This window comes from Lissotriton helveticus, chromosome 2_2, assembly GCF_964261635.1.
Source record: "Lissotriton helveticus chromosome 2_2, aLisHel1.1, whole genome shotgun sequence".
In the NCBI taxonomy this organism is placed as follows: Eukaryota; Metazoa; Chordata; class Amphibia; order Caudata; family Salamandridae; genus Lissotriton; species Lissotriton helveticus.
In genome coordinates, this window is record NC_136060.1 from 350,382,181 (window position 1) to 350,396,591 (window position 14,411).

Here is a 14,411-nt window from a genome sequence, read left to right on the forward strand (position 1 = left end):
AATACTCTGGACTGTGTGCAGGTCAATCTTGAATCAAGTACAAGGTGTTCTGGACTGTGAAGGGGATGAGATAGTGATGAACCGAAGAAGCTGCATTGTCTTTAGTAGAGTGCATGAGGAGGACAAATCAGATCAAGAATGTGATGTTACATACATGACTGATGCATTTGGATATTTGTAATCAGGCTTACTTATTTAAAAACGTTTCATAAATTGTTCTCATATTTAAGCAGCTATCTGTCCACATAATGTTGTATTTGCTCATTGGCTCTAAAGAGCGAAACATATTTCAAATGATTAGCAACTTCATCATGTGCCACAACCCAAAATGTAGTGGGATAGTGCCTATCTAGAAAGACTCACATTTGCCACATCTACATTTTTCAATTTTTCAAATTCTTTTCAGTACAAACATGTTACAGAATTACACAAGTATGTTCATATTCAATTACCAGTTACAAACACATCTAGCTGGGTCTAGTTGCAGGCACAGTGTCTTGGTATTGGGCAGTGGGGGCTCACTGTGTCTTTTAGTTTTGGACATTACCATAAAGCAGTTTCAACTAGGCAAATGCAGCCCAGGCCTGGGCTAAATTGTATGTATTTTCCTTTGCAGAAATTACACAAAATGGCCAAAGAATTACATTACACATAATTCAGGGCAGTGCTTAATTTAAGCTGGTGGTATCCGGTGCTCAGCACTGGCATGTAATCATCAACTCCGGCGCTTTTCATGAGCACCAGATTAATTTATGGGGTGATTAAGTGGACGCAGAGACTCAAACCTGGTTCCCCTACACCTTAGTCGGCAGCTCTGTCCATTAGCCACATCCTCTCCCCATTTTCATGGGTAGTAGTTGTCTCTATTTTAGGCGCCGCTAACAGGAGAAATGGGCTGGTGCAAGCTGCCTCCTGACGAGAGCCCCAGCACTTATTTTTTTTTACAAATTAACCACTGTTCAGGTGTTTTATACAAAATGCTACACCAACATTTTTAGCTATTTTTTTGTGCAAAATGCATCCTACCATCTGTGAACAATAGCTGCTCACATTCTGTTCGTTCTCATTGTTTCTCTGATCCTGCAATATGATTTTTACAAAAAAGGAAATCTCCCTTACACAGCGTGCCATAATGGTGTAATCCCAGAATTTCATGAAAGAAGCATCACACAAAATGCCAGAGTAAGCCAAATTTCTCCAAGGCATGTTAATCTAGTGAACACCCAATATGTTGCCACTGCATCCAGGTGAGACTACTTGTAAAGACTGAACCGCAATTACTGAAGGTTGCTTCTCAGTGCATCATTTGCAAAAGAATAAGTGCCAGGGCTCTCGTCAGGAGGCCACTGCAGCTTGCATTGCACATTGCCCTGCTATGCTGCCAATGTAAGTTACCACACAACTACTAACCAACACAATCCTTTAAGTGTGACAGGTCTGTCTATTTCAGGCCCACAAAACTACATGAATGGCTTAGACGGCAGGTAAATGTAATTTTAATGTTATATTGAATTAATAATTAACTATTGTTGTGGTAATCTCTCAATTATCCAGACAGCGCCACCTTGCGGCACACTGTCAAAAGCGCCGGTGTTGACAATTAAGTGCCGGATCTGAGCACCGGAGACCGCAGAACAACCGGCTCAAATTAAGCACTGGTGGTTATGTGTTGTCTTAGATAGACTGTACAATAAGATTTACATTGCTCACACAAAATAAGGGGTTACCTGCTTTCACAATGGAAATTACTCATTTTTTTAAAAGGAACCCTCCCCCCTCCCGGTGCTAGCTCATGTGGCATATCGACCAGAAATAAGTGTACCAATTTGGTAATTTTTAGGGGCTATTCAACCCCTGTTTTAAAACTGACCAGCCTATTTTTGCGGTCAGCCATCATGTGATAATAGCAAAAACAACAAGTGATGGACTGAATGTGGATCAATGTCACACACTCCCCCAGTCAAAAGATCTGGGCCCAAATCCATCGTTTTTTTGCACTCCACACCACCCTGGGTTAGACAATGGCGATATGCAAATCAGCTCTGACCCTGTTGCCCCATGGGAACAGTCCAGTCCGAACTACAAAAGCCATGTCCTTCCCAGAACGGAATCAAGCATCCGAGGACCGGACCGGTTTCGAGGTAACACCTCTCTTCAGCCCGGCTAGCTTGACTCCAAGTGGTGTGGAGTGCCTGGGACCCACGTCTGGGCATCCCCAGCGCACTTAGGGCGGCAATTGCAAAAACAACAAGTGATGGACTGAATGTGGATCAATGTCACACACTCCCCCAGTCAAAAGATCTGGGCCCAAATCCATCGTTTTTTTGCACTCCACACCACCCTGGGTTAGACAATGGCGATATGCAAATCAGCTCTGACCCTGTTGCCCCATGGGAACAGTCCAGTCCGAACTACAAAAGCCATGTCCTTCCCAGAACGGAATCAAGCATCCGAGGACCGGACCGGTTTCGAGGTAACACCTCTCTTCAGCCCGGCTAGCTTGACTCCAAGTGGTGTGGAGTGCCTGGGACCCACGTCTGGGCATCCCCAGCGCACTTAGGGCGGCAATTGCAAAAACAACAAGTGATGGACTGAATGTGGATCAATGTCACACACTCCCCCAGTCAAAAGATCTGGGCCCAAATCCATCGTTTTTTTGCACTCCACACCACCCTGGGTTAGACAATGGCGATATGCAAATCAGCTCTGACCCTGTTGCCCCATGGGAACAGTCCAGTCCGAACTACAAAAGCCATGTCCTTCCCAGAACGGAATCAAGCATCCGAGGACCGGACCGGTTTCGAGGTAACACCTCTCTTCAGCCCGGCTAGCTTGACTCCAAGTGGTGTGGAGTGCCTGGGACCCACGTCTGGGCATCCCCAGCGCACTTAGGGCGGCAATTGCAAAAACAACAAGTGATGGACTGAATGTGGATCAATGTCACACACTCCCCCAGTCAAAAGATCTGGGCCCAAATCCATCGTTTTTTTGCACTCCACACCACCCTGGGTTAGACAATGGCGATATGCAAATCAGCTCTGACCCTGTTGCCCCATGGGAACAGTCCAGTCCGAACCACAAAAGCCATGTCCTTCCCAGAACGGAATCAAGCATCCGAGGACCGGACCGGTTTCGAGGTAACACCTCTCTTCAGCCCGGCTAGCTTGACTCCAAGTGGTGTGGAGTGCCTGGGACCCACGTCTGGGCATCCCCAGCGCACTTAGGGCGGCAATTGCAAAAACAACAAGTGATGGACTGAATGTGGATCAATGTCACACACTCCCCCAGTCAAAAGATCTGGGCCCAAATCCATCGTTTTTTTGCACTCCACACCACCCTGGGTTAGACAATGGCGATATGCAAATCAGCTCTGACCCTGTTGCCCCATGGGAACAGTCCAGTCCGAACTACAAAAGCCATGTCCTTCCCAGAACGGAATCAAGCATCCGAGGACCGGACCGGTTTCGAGGTAACACCTCTCTTCAGCCCGGCTAGCTTGACTCCAAGTGGTGTGGAGTGCCTGGGACCCACGTCTGGGCATCCCCAGCGCACTTAGGGCGGCAATTGCAAAAACAACAAGTGATGGACTGAATGTGGATCAATGTCACACACTCCCCCAGTCAAAAGATCTGGGCCCAAATCCATCGTTTTTTTGCACTCCACACCACCCTGGGTTAGACAATGGCGATATGCAAATCAGCTCTGACCCTGTTGCCCCATGGGAACAGTCCAGTCCGAACTACAAAAGCCATGTCCTTCCCAGAACGGAATCAAGCATCCGAGGACCGGACCGGTTTCGAGGAAACACCTCTCTTCAGCCCGGCTAGCTTGACTCCAAGTGGTGTGGAGTGCCTGGGACCCACGTCTGGGCATCCCCAGCGCACTTAGGGCGGCAATTGCAAAAACAACAAGTGATGGACTGAATGTGGATCAATGTCACACACTCCCCCAGTCAAAAGATCTGGGCCCAAATCCATCGTTTTTTTGCACTCCACACCACCCTGGGTTAGACAATGGCGATATGCAAATCAGCTCTGACCCTGTTGCCCCATGGGAACAGTCCAGTCCGAACTACAAAAGCCATGTCCTTCCCAGAACGGAATCAAGCATCCGAGGACCGGACCGGTTTCGAGGTAACACCTCCCTTCAGCCCGGCTAGCTTGACTCCAAGTGGTGTGGAGTGCCTGGGACCCACGTCTGGGCATCCCCAGCGCACTTAGGGCGGCAATTGCAAAAACAACAAGTGATGGACTGAATGTGGATCAATGTCACACACTCCCCCAGTCAAAAGATCTGGGCCCAAATCCATCGTTTTTTTGCACTCCACACCACCCTGGGTTAGACAATGGCGATATGCAAATCAGCTCTGACCCTGTTGCCCCATGGGAACAGTCCAGTCCGAACTACAAAAGCCATGTCCTTCCCAGAACGGAATCAAGCATCCGAGGACCGGACCGGTTTCGAGGTAACACCTCTCTTCAGCCCGGCTAGCTTGACTCCAAGTGGTGTGGAGTGCCTGGCACCCACGTCTGGGCATCCCCAGCGCACTTAGGGCGGCAATTGCAAAAACATCATCATGTGATAATAGGCATACTATATATCCACACCAATATCGCGGAGTGTAGTAGGGATCGTATTTAGGTCCTGATGAGAAAAGCAGTGGGGACTGCTTTCGAAAAAAATGTCGACCAAGTAGGGAGTAAGATTTACCCCCCACTTATTCCATTCCTCTTTTTTAAGGTTTCCAGCTAGGGAACTGAATAAAGTGTATTTTTCCCACTAGCCAGGACATTTTTAATCTTTTTTGTAATCCTCACTTTCCTTACCACTCTCACAATTCACCATACACTTGCCCCCAGATTCATCATGCTCCTCTTTTGCGAGTCCTTAATAGCGATTATTAAGGAATCGCTATTAAAGACTCGCAAAACGGGATGCATGTAGAAATCGCTAAATATATAGCGATTTCTACTGCTTCCTTATTTGCGATTCGCGAATTGCTAATCGCAAATAAGGAATGACTACCCATTCATTCCTATAGGCCTGTAGCATCCCTGAAATTGTGATTTACACTGGTGTTGCGCACACACAACTTAGAAAAATGCACTAAAGTGCATTTTTCTATGTTTTCGCTATTTACCACGTAGTCAGACTTCGCGGTAAATAGCGGCCCAAAATTGCGAATTCGCAATTCTAAATTGGTTCATGAATTGCATTTAAGGAATCTCAAATAGAGATTCCTTAAATGCAATTCCTCGCAATTTAGCAATTTTAAAATTTGCGATTTTTGCATTTGGGATGATGAATCCCAAATGCAAAAAAAGCGCTCGCAAAGGGCCAGATTCAGAGAATCTGGCCCTTTGCGAGCCGATTTTTGCTTCATGAATCTGGCTGATAGTCTATTCACATAAAATAGGTGCTCCCGCGTCGTAGGTCGTAGCACGCCCCGCCCCGTAGAGGGACGGGAAGACCCCTATGATGAAGCATGACACTATGGGATTCATAGTGTGTGAGGGGTACTTTAAAAACACATAGTGCTTCTCCCTAACATCTCTAGGGAAAAGCTTTTTCACTGAACACAGAAAATTCTAAAATAATTCAAAAATAAGATACACATGATGTTGTGTTGGTCTCTTCTTTCTTTCCATTACCCTGCCCTGCGCGTGCCTCCCCAGCGAGTGATTGGACAGCCCTCAGCTGGAATGTTGACAGCTGGGCTGCGTCTGACAGTTGAGAGTGAACGGGCTGACTGCCTTGCCGAGCAGACATGCCCGTGGTGTGTTGTCGACTTTGAATAAAGTAATTGACGACAGCTTGAGTACGGAGTCGTCTTTACAAATTTGGCGACGAGGTGACACCACGCCAGCGAACCTGCGTGAATTAATTGAATTTAAAACAATTTCGTGACTAGAAGCACGGAGAAGATAAGAATTGCAGGTGAAAGGGAAGGAAAAGTTGACGCTTTAACCCTATCTGAGGACGCTTTAACCCTATCTGAGGTACTGAAAAAAAGCTAAAGTAAGGGAAATAGCACTTTTAACGAATAAAATAAGATAACTTGAGAACGAATGTGATGTTGAAGTCAAATTTGGAAGGAAATTAAATCGGCAAAATTTAACTGAAATAAATTTAAGCAAGTGCACCTTTCACTAATAATTAATGGGAAGTTTAACACGCATCCAATGTCATGTGCTGACTGACAGGAAAGGAAATGGTGATTGGCAGTGTCTGTGAGCGGAACAACGGTCTTTTACAAGGAGTGCCACAGTCTAACTTGCTATGCACTGAAGAGAAAACATTTTGTGACAATTTAATGGAGCGAGTGTAACAAGAACATTGAGAGAGGAAAATATAACTGCGTGAGTATTTAACCACGTATTTTGCACGGCGTCTACAGTGGTGAACTCGCTTTGAGGCGGACATCGTGGGAGCTCACAAGCTTTGTGAGGTGAATGCGAGCAACGCTGCGGCGCGTTTGACGTCATCGCGCTGGGCGCCATATTGAGTGCATAAACTACTTGAAAAACACGCTTTAGCAAATGCGTGCAACGGCGAATACATCGATTTAACAGCTGATCTCAAATGAAGCTTAAAACCCTGTATCCTTTTTGGTTATAAATGAAAAAAAAGGGGGTGTGATATGTATATTTGATTATATGTGACTAGCAGTATATTCAGTGCAGGAAGGGACAGTAAACAGTACAAAGATAAGAAAAGTAAAGAAATTAATATATTAAAGCATGGCAAGCAGCAATGTGTACAACCTACAGCCACCTGAACCCTTTTTGAAAGGAGAAGGTACACCTACAATAAAATGGGAGGAATGGAAAGAATATTTTTGCAACTACATAACTACTTTTGACAATGAAGATGAAACTTTAAAACCAGTTGAAAAGAAAAAAATATTGTTACACAGTTTAGGGGCAGGTGGTCTAAAAGTGTACAATAACATTGCAAAGAAGGGCCATGAGGGAGCTGACAGGGATGTGTTTGAGGATGCCATTGAGGATTTGGATGCGTATTACAAGCCTGTGGTGTGTATTGCAGTACACAGGTATCAATTCTACAGGAGGAGGCAGAATAAAGAGGAAAGCGTTGATGAGTACGTGGCAGCATTAAAAAACATAGCACTCACATGTAAATTTGGGGTTTTACACGATGACATGATTAGAGACCAAATTGTTATGTGTACAGCTAATCAAAACATACAGGATGCCTTGTGGGCTAAAGGCGAGAAACCCTTACTACAAGTAATAGACATTGTTAAAAAAGCGGAACTCACAGGTAGATGCGCGAAGTTAGTAATCAATGAGGGTAAAGGTAAAACGGAAGAGCCAAGTCTAGTGGCTAAAGTTAGTTCAACAAGGAATAAAACGACCAATTTAAGTAGCAAGGATAAAGACACTACTAGAAGATTCAGAAAGGAGAGAAATTATGGTGACCTTAGATGTTATCGTTGTAACAGTAACAGGCATTTAGCTAATGACTGGAACTGCCCAGCTAGGAACACCAAGTGTAGCATATGCGGGCTAGTAGGACATGTTGCAAAAGCATGCAGAAGAAGTGTAAATATGAAAGTGAAGTGTGCGCAGGAAGAAGAGAAGGAAGAGGAAAACTCATCTGATGAGTCGGAGTATAATTTTTGCATATTAAATATTACAGAGACAACAGAAAGCAATGAAGAAAATATAAGTGAAATGAAGAAACCTGTTTGCAAAGTAGTATTAGGAGGAGTTGAACTAGAATTAATTGCAGACTCAGGGTCACCATGCACCATTGTCAACCACAAAGTGTGGGATGAAAAATTAAAAAAACTTCTGAGTAAAAAGTTGGAGAAACCAGACATTACATTGAAAACTTTTACTGGGGAGACTGTTAGACTTCTGGGTTACAGAGAGGTGCCATTCATCTTCAAGGAGAGAGAAATGAACAGTAAATTGTATGTAGCAGCTACTGGTCCGTCAGTATTAGGATGGAGAGATCAGGGAAAGTTGGACATTACCCTTGACCCTAATCGTTCAGAGCCAGTATTAGTAGAACAACAAGAGATAACTCTAAACAAGAAGACACAAGGAAGATACCCAAGTGAATTCAAGGGGCAATTCGGTAAGCTAAGAGAATTTCAAAACAAAATTAAACTTAATGAGAATGCAATTTCCAGATTACACAAGGTGCGAAACATATCTATAACGCTAAAGAATGAAGTTAGAGAAGAAATTAAAAAACCAAAGGATTGCGAAAGTGCTTATATTGCACTAACTCCATCTCAACCAACATTAGAACCTTTGATGTGCCCAATCATGCCTTGGGAAAGGATCGGTGTGGACATAACTGGTCCAATAAGATGGCAAGATGAAAAGGTGTACATAATAGTTATGGTGGACCATCTGTCTAAATGGCCGGAAGTAAAAGTGAGCAAGAATGTAGACACGTCTGACATTATAACGTTCATGGACGATGTGTTCACCAGGGAAGGTATACCGAAAACTATCATAAGTGGCAATAGCGACCAATTCACATCGGAGAAATTCAAAGAGTTTATTACTAGGAATGACATCAACCACGAAACTACATCAATTTGTCATCTAGCAAGAAATGAAGCTGTGGAATGGTTTAAACGAGTAGTAAAAGGAACCATCAAACTAGCTAACAAAAATGGGAAATGTTGGAGGAAGGAAGTAAAGGAAATGATATGGGGGTACAGGATTACTCCGGGCGAAAAGACATTAGCAAGCCCGTTTGAAGTAATGAGAGGTAGAACACCCATTTCAAAAGACAATGTCGGATGGTTAAAACAAGCAAGAACATCAAGATGGTCTGTGGAAACGATTAAGGAAAAAATTAAGAACGCACAAGTTATTCTCAAAGAGACACGAGAGAAGAGCAGAATTTGCGATGAAAAGTCCATGAAAAAAGGAGACAAAGTGCAGATTAAAAGAAGCGGACACTTAGTCAAAGAGGAAGGTAGATATCCCTCGCCCTTGGAGGTGGTAGAAGAGTTTGGTAACTATGCATCACTCAGTGATGGGAAAGTTTGGCATACTTCAGGGATGGCAAGGTGTCACAGAACTGAAGAAATGGAACAAACAGAAAGGAGGCGTAATTATGAGATGGACATACACCACTTGGACTGGTCCGATGAAGAGGAGGAAAGTGAGGACAATAACATAGGGGCGCCCAAGGAAAGTACAGCTACTACTACTATGAAATATCGGAAAGGTATAGAATACATTGGAAGGGACAGGACACTCAACCCCGACTACCCTTTGGAGCCACGGGTAAGGGCAACAAGTGGCACCTACTTGGAATATGAAATCAGCGACGATGGAGAGGTGGAGAGTGATGCCAACTCAAAGGACACGGATGACACTGTTAATGCTGAACGCACATCCACCATGGATGATGGTAGTTGGCCCATGGAAGATGTCGGCGAAGCTAGTGAAAACACCAGCAGTTATCGCCAAGTTCGGTGCAAACCCAGCAAATATAAAGACTTCGTGTTTGACTGACATTTCTGAAACTGTTACTTCTTTAGGGGGGGGTCCTGTTGTCTAACCCTCTTTTGTTTATAGGGAAGGAGATGTGTTGTGTTGGTCTCTTCTTTCTTTCCATTACCCTGCCCTGCGCGTGCCTCCCCAGCGAGTGATTGGACAGCCCTCAGCTGGAATGTTGACAGCTGGGCTGCGTCTGACAGTTGAGAGTGAACGGGCTGACTGCCTTGCCGAGCAGACATGCCCGTGATGTGTTGTCGACTTTGAATAAAGTAATTGACGACAGCTTGAGTACGGAGTCATCTTTACACATGATAGAATCTCATTGTTTATATACAGTCTGATCGGAGGTAGATTCTATCCATTAGAAGCCTCTATCCTCCCTCTTTTGTTGTTACATACATTACTCAATTAAGGGTACATATACAATTGCAAATGTATTACAGATATTAAATAAAAACAGATCTAAAAAGAATGTCGAATTGTGGTGTATCAGGTTAGTGATGACGTACAACAGAGTTCAATCCCTGGGAAGAGGCCATCAGTCAGTGTTATAAAAAACTTCCTCAGACCTGTACCCAAGCATTAATCTGGACTGGTTCGGTTAAAACATGTGATAAATAGAAGAGGCGCCAAACTGGTTCATGGTTACTTAAATATCATTTCTGTTATTAGGAAATATTTGTATTCTCTCCATCAACACATTACATTCTTTCAAACCTCTAGCTGTAGGTAAATCTGGTCATATTTCACTATGTTTCATAGGTGAGCTACAGGATCAAATCCAGTGACAAACCTTGTGCAAGATGTTCTGGATCAGAATTATGAAACCATTTTGCATTTGCAAATCCTTTGATTCTCAAAATCACAGGGGTTGCGTAGCCTGCAGATCATGTTTTACAATGTACTAAATCCATTTTGCAAGTCAGGAACTCGTTCCAATAAGTCAGTTAGTTTCAAATGTTTTCAACAATTATTTTCGTACATCTAGTCCATTGTCACCTACCATCCTTCTGACCCCTCCCATGGAAAAAAATACACACAATAAAGCATGACAAGTGTGTGACAAATGTGTGTATTCATCCCATAAGAGCCTGTAATGTTTGTGTTGCTTAGTTACTGGGCATCCAGTGTGTGGTGCCAAATGGAAGTCGACTCAGTACAGTCACTTATTGTCACAAAGCATAATGTCTCATTAACAGAACTTACATAAATCACTCGGTTGGGCGACCCTGATGTGCTGGAAGCAGGAACAGAAATAATGCTCTCAGAGGAAGTTCTAGTTTCCTGGAACAGAAAGAAAAAGCAAACTCACAAACATGAAAAAGGCTGATTTTCCAACGGTTAATGCTGCATTGGCTGTATTCTGTAAACACCTTTGTAGATCGGCATACTAATGAAAAGACAAATTATGCGGTACTTGGATTGCACAGCAGAGGGCACAGTTCCCGAATTTGGAATCTGTACTTATGTCTTACTTTCCTCTTCCACCACAACAAAAGAGAGATTGTGTTTCATTGACGCACATGTGTTGCGTAGGAGTATACACTTTATCACAAAAACAATAATTATCTATAATTGTGGCTCTTTAAAAAAAAAAAAAAGAATATGAAAAAATGTGAATTTAGCTAGCATGTGTGCACAGTATCCATATGTGCCACTTTCCTCTGCTATCCCATGAAAAGTTATATTCTATTTTATTGTTTCTTAATTGTACATACATTGCCACAAATGTGTTACTTGACAAATACAATCTAGTGAAAAACCAAGAATTCTGTTTGCATTTTGCTACATGTTCTTTTTAAATTAGAAATGGAAAAAAATTACGTTTAACCAGTGGGTGCAATAAACATATGAGACACTTTCTTCTTCCATCGCATGAAAAGATATATTTTAATGATGCTTATTTGCAGCATGCATAGCTACAAGTGTGTTATATGACAGTTATACAATCTAGTACAAAACCACGAATCTAGTTAGCATGTTGTCACATTTTAATCAGAATTGCAAAAATGTATGCTTAGTAAATGGATATAATAAATGCATATGATTAATGTATACAGAGTGAAAACATTTTTTGCTTCCCATATTTCAAACATGAAACTGCACAATTGTAGGAGATTTCACTTCAGTACATAAGTGATGTTAAAAGTTAGGCTGAAAACCGTCAACATTATCGGCGCCCTCTTGCTCTCCTTAAACCTTTTGTGCGCGTAAAACAGCCGCCATTTTGGACACCATGGCTTCCCTGCTCTCGCCGAGAGCCAGCGCGTCTCTCTCTCTCTCTCTCCTAACTTCGCTGGCAACCCCCCCCTGCTTGCACCTGCCTTGAGTCATAAACCCCTCTTCGGCGCTGCTCTGCCCCAGGCCCTCCTCCTGTTCCCAGCGCGACACCTCCCTGCTTCCCCGTCATGACCTCCGGCCCTTTTGATGCAAACCCCTTTTCCCCGTGTGCCCGTTTTGTCTTCCCCGTTCCCAGGCCGACACCTAGCTCTGCCGATACCAATCTCTTGCCCCTCCCCATACAATAGGAAGCTTCCCTCCTCAAAGGACCCCCGAGATGATCAAAGCCCCCCCCATCCCACGAGATCCGATCGAAACCCGCACACTCCGTGAATCGGCGGAATACCCAGCTGCGCAATGATCATCACCTGTTGTGAACGGGGCGGGGACTTCCACTGTAGCCTTGCATGGGAACGGGCTGGGAAGGGGGGATTCTGAGGATGTCTTTCCATACATCAAAGTATCAACGAGAATGTGTTACATGTAATAAAGAGATAAACTTGTGTATAAGAGGCCAGGCCTCCGGGATGCAGTTAGAGCACCTCAGAACGATACCTTCTGTCCGTTTTCGTTGTGTTCTCCTCCGGAGCGAATAAAAACCTTGTTTCCTGCCTTCCAGTCTCCAGCGCCTGCCTCTTCAATAGTTTAACTTCTTTGTGGGTTCAAGAGGCGACATCGCCGGGCAATAATTAAGGATCTTATATTCTGGTTGGTAGTGCCCCCCCAGTTTGTATTTTTCCACAATTGGCGTCCCAAGCGTGGGGCCCATCAGCGACCCATGGATCCAGTGGGAGAGGTCCTGACGACAAAGTGAACGACTGCAACGATCGGGAACGCGTCTGTCCGATAGACCCTCGTCTGACAGCCGATCATCCGAACTTCACTGGTTCCGAACAGACCTCTCTCGAGTGATCTACGGTCCTGACTGGGAACCATCAGGAGTGCCGCGAGGATAACGAAGAAGAGAGGACGATCGGGCGCTGGATTCGGAAGTCAGGAAACTGTCCATGCGGTCCGGGTAAGGTCGTGTTACCACGACAAATTGCGAAAAAATTGCTTGATTGCTTGTTTGTTAAATACTAGTATTGCTCTTTTTGTTTATTTGGAGATTCACTGTCTGCAAACGGAGAAACAACAGGCTCTCTCTTTGCAAACAGTGGAGGATAGGTAGGGCAGACAACCGTGCTTATTTTTCCCCCCCACTCAATAGTCACCTGAAACTGAGCTGTTGTTCACAAACTATTGTTTCCTGGAGATTCCCTGTCTGCAAACAGGGAAGAGACCACCCTTTTTGCAGATAGTGAAAAGGGTAGGTAACGCAGATCTTTGCGGACCTACTCATTCTCCCCATTGTTATTTATCGGTCTTTTGTTATCTTGATCTATGAGGGATTCACTGTCTGCAAACGGAGAAACAAAGGTCTCTCTCTTTGCAAGCAGTGGAGGATAGGTAGGGTAGCAGCCGTGCTTATTTTTTTCTCCCCCACCCTATAATTGCTTGAAACTGAACTGTTGTTCGCAAAATTATTGTTTCCTGGAGATTCCCTGTCTGCAAACAGGGAAGAGACCACCCTTTTTGCAGATAGTGAAAAAGGTAGGTAACGCAGATCTTTGCGGACCTACTCATTCTCCCCATTGTTATTTGTTGGTCTTTGGTTATTGTGATCCATGAGGTATTCACTGCCTGCAAACAACGTAGAATAGAAATATTCTGTCTAGTCTTTGCACCTAGTGATAAGATAGGCAGTGCTGACTTTTTAGTCCCTCGTTACGAGCCGTCATGTCTGTCTTCTCCCCACTGATTAGTAGCCTGTTTAGCCCGGACCGCTTATTAGAGATGGACCATCCAGCCCCACTGGAAGGCACCCCTAATAAGGACATGTTCATGAAGCATGGATTGACCGCTATTGCCTATAGTAAACTATGGCATAAATATACAAAACAGGGTCAAGAAAGTCAATGGCCCCTGATAGGATCCTTCGATGATGATAAAATAAAAACGCTAGAAACTGCCCTAGGTAAAAACAAGACAACACCTACTATGCTTGATAGCTTCGGCATGTGGCGAAAAGAAACTGAACAGCGTAAAAAGAAAACTGAGAGTAGGTTGGAAAAAGAGCTGCAAAAAGCAGCCCACCTAGCTGCTCAGAAACTAAACAAGCATTGGAAATGCAATAGGTCTCGCAATAGAAAAGTTTGAGTTTTTGGTGTGTAAAATGTAAAGATTTTTGATTTTTTTGTTTATGTTTTTAAAAATATTAAAGTATTAATTTTGGTACTACAAATGGCAATAGTTATTAAGTTAGCAAATGTTACATCTACATCAATAGGTCTTGCATTAGGAAATTTTGATCTATTGGTATTGCAAATGACAATTTTTTTATTTCAGTGTTGGTTTTGAAAATAGCTAAATAAATAGCTTTGTCATTCACAATGCCAATAGTTATAACTTTCGCAAATGTGACACCTATAGCATTTGTAATGCAATATGTGTTGTATTTACGTGACTTAGATGTATTGCTATTACAAATAACAATGGTTTTTAATTTTTTTAAATAATGCAATAGGTCTCGCAGCATTCAAGTTTGAGTTATTGGCATTGTATATGACAATGTGTTGCATGAATTTGTTTGTAAAC

General features: G+C 43.6%; 1 protein-coding gene across 1 annotated transcript in view; it reads right to left on the reverse strand.

Moving 5' to 3' along the window:
- ABLIM2 (actin binding LIM protein family member 2) overlaps positions 1-14,411 on the reverse strand; it is a 797,090-nt gene that overhangs the window by 270,755 nt on the left and 511,924 nt on the right. Inside the window, exon 9 of the mRNA XM_078678529.1 lies at positions 10,701-10,778. Coding sequence (XP_078534655.1) covers positions 10,701-10,778 — 78 coding nt within the window. The remainder of the gene's footprint in view (positions 1-10,700; positions 10,779-14,411) is intronic.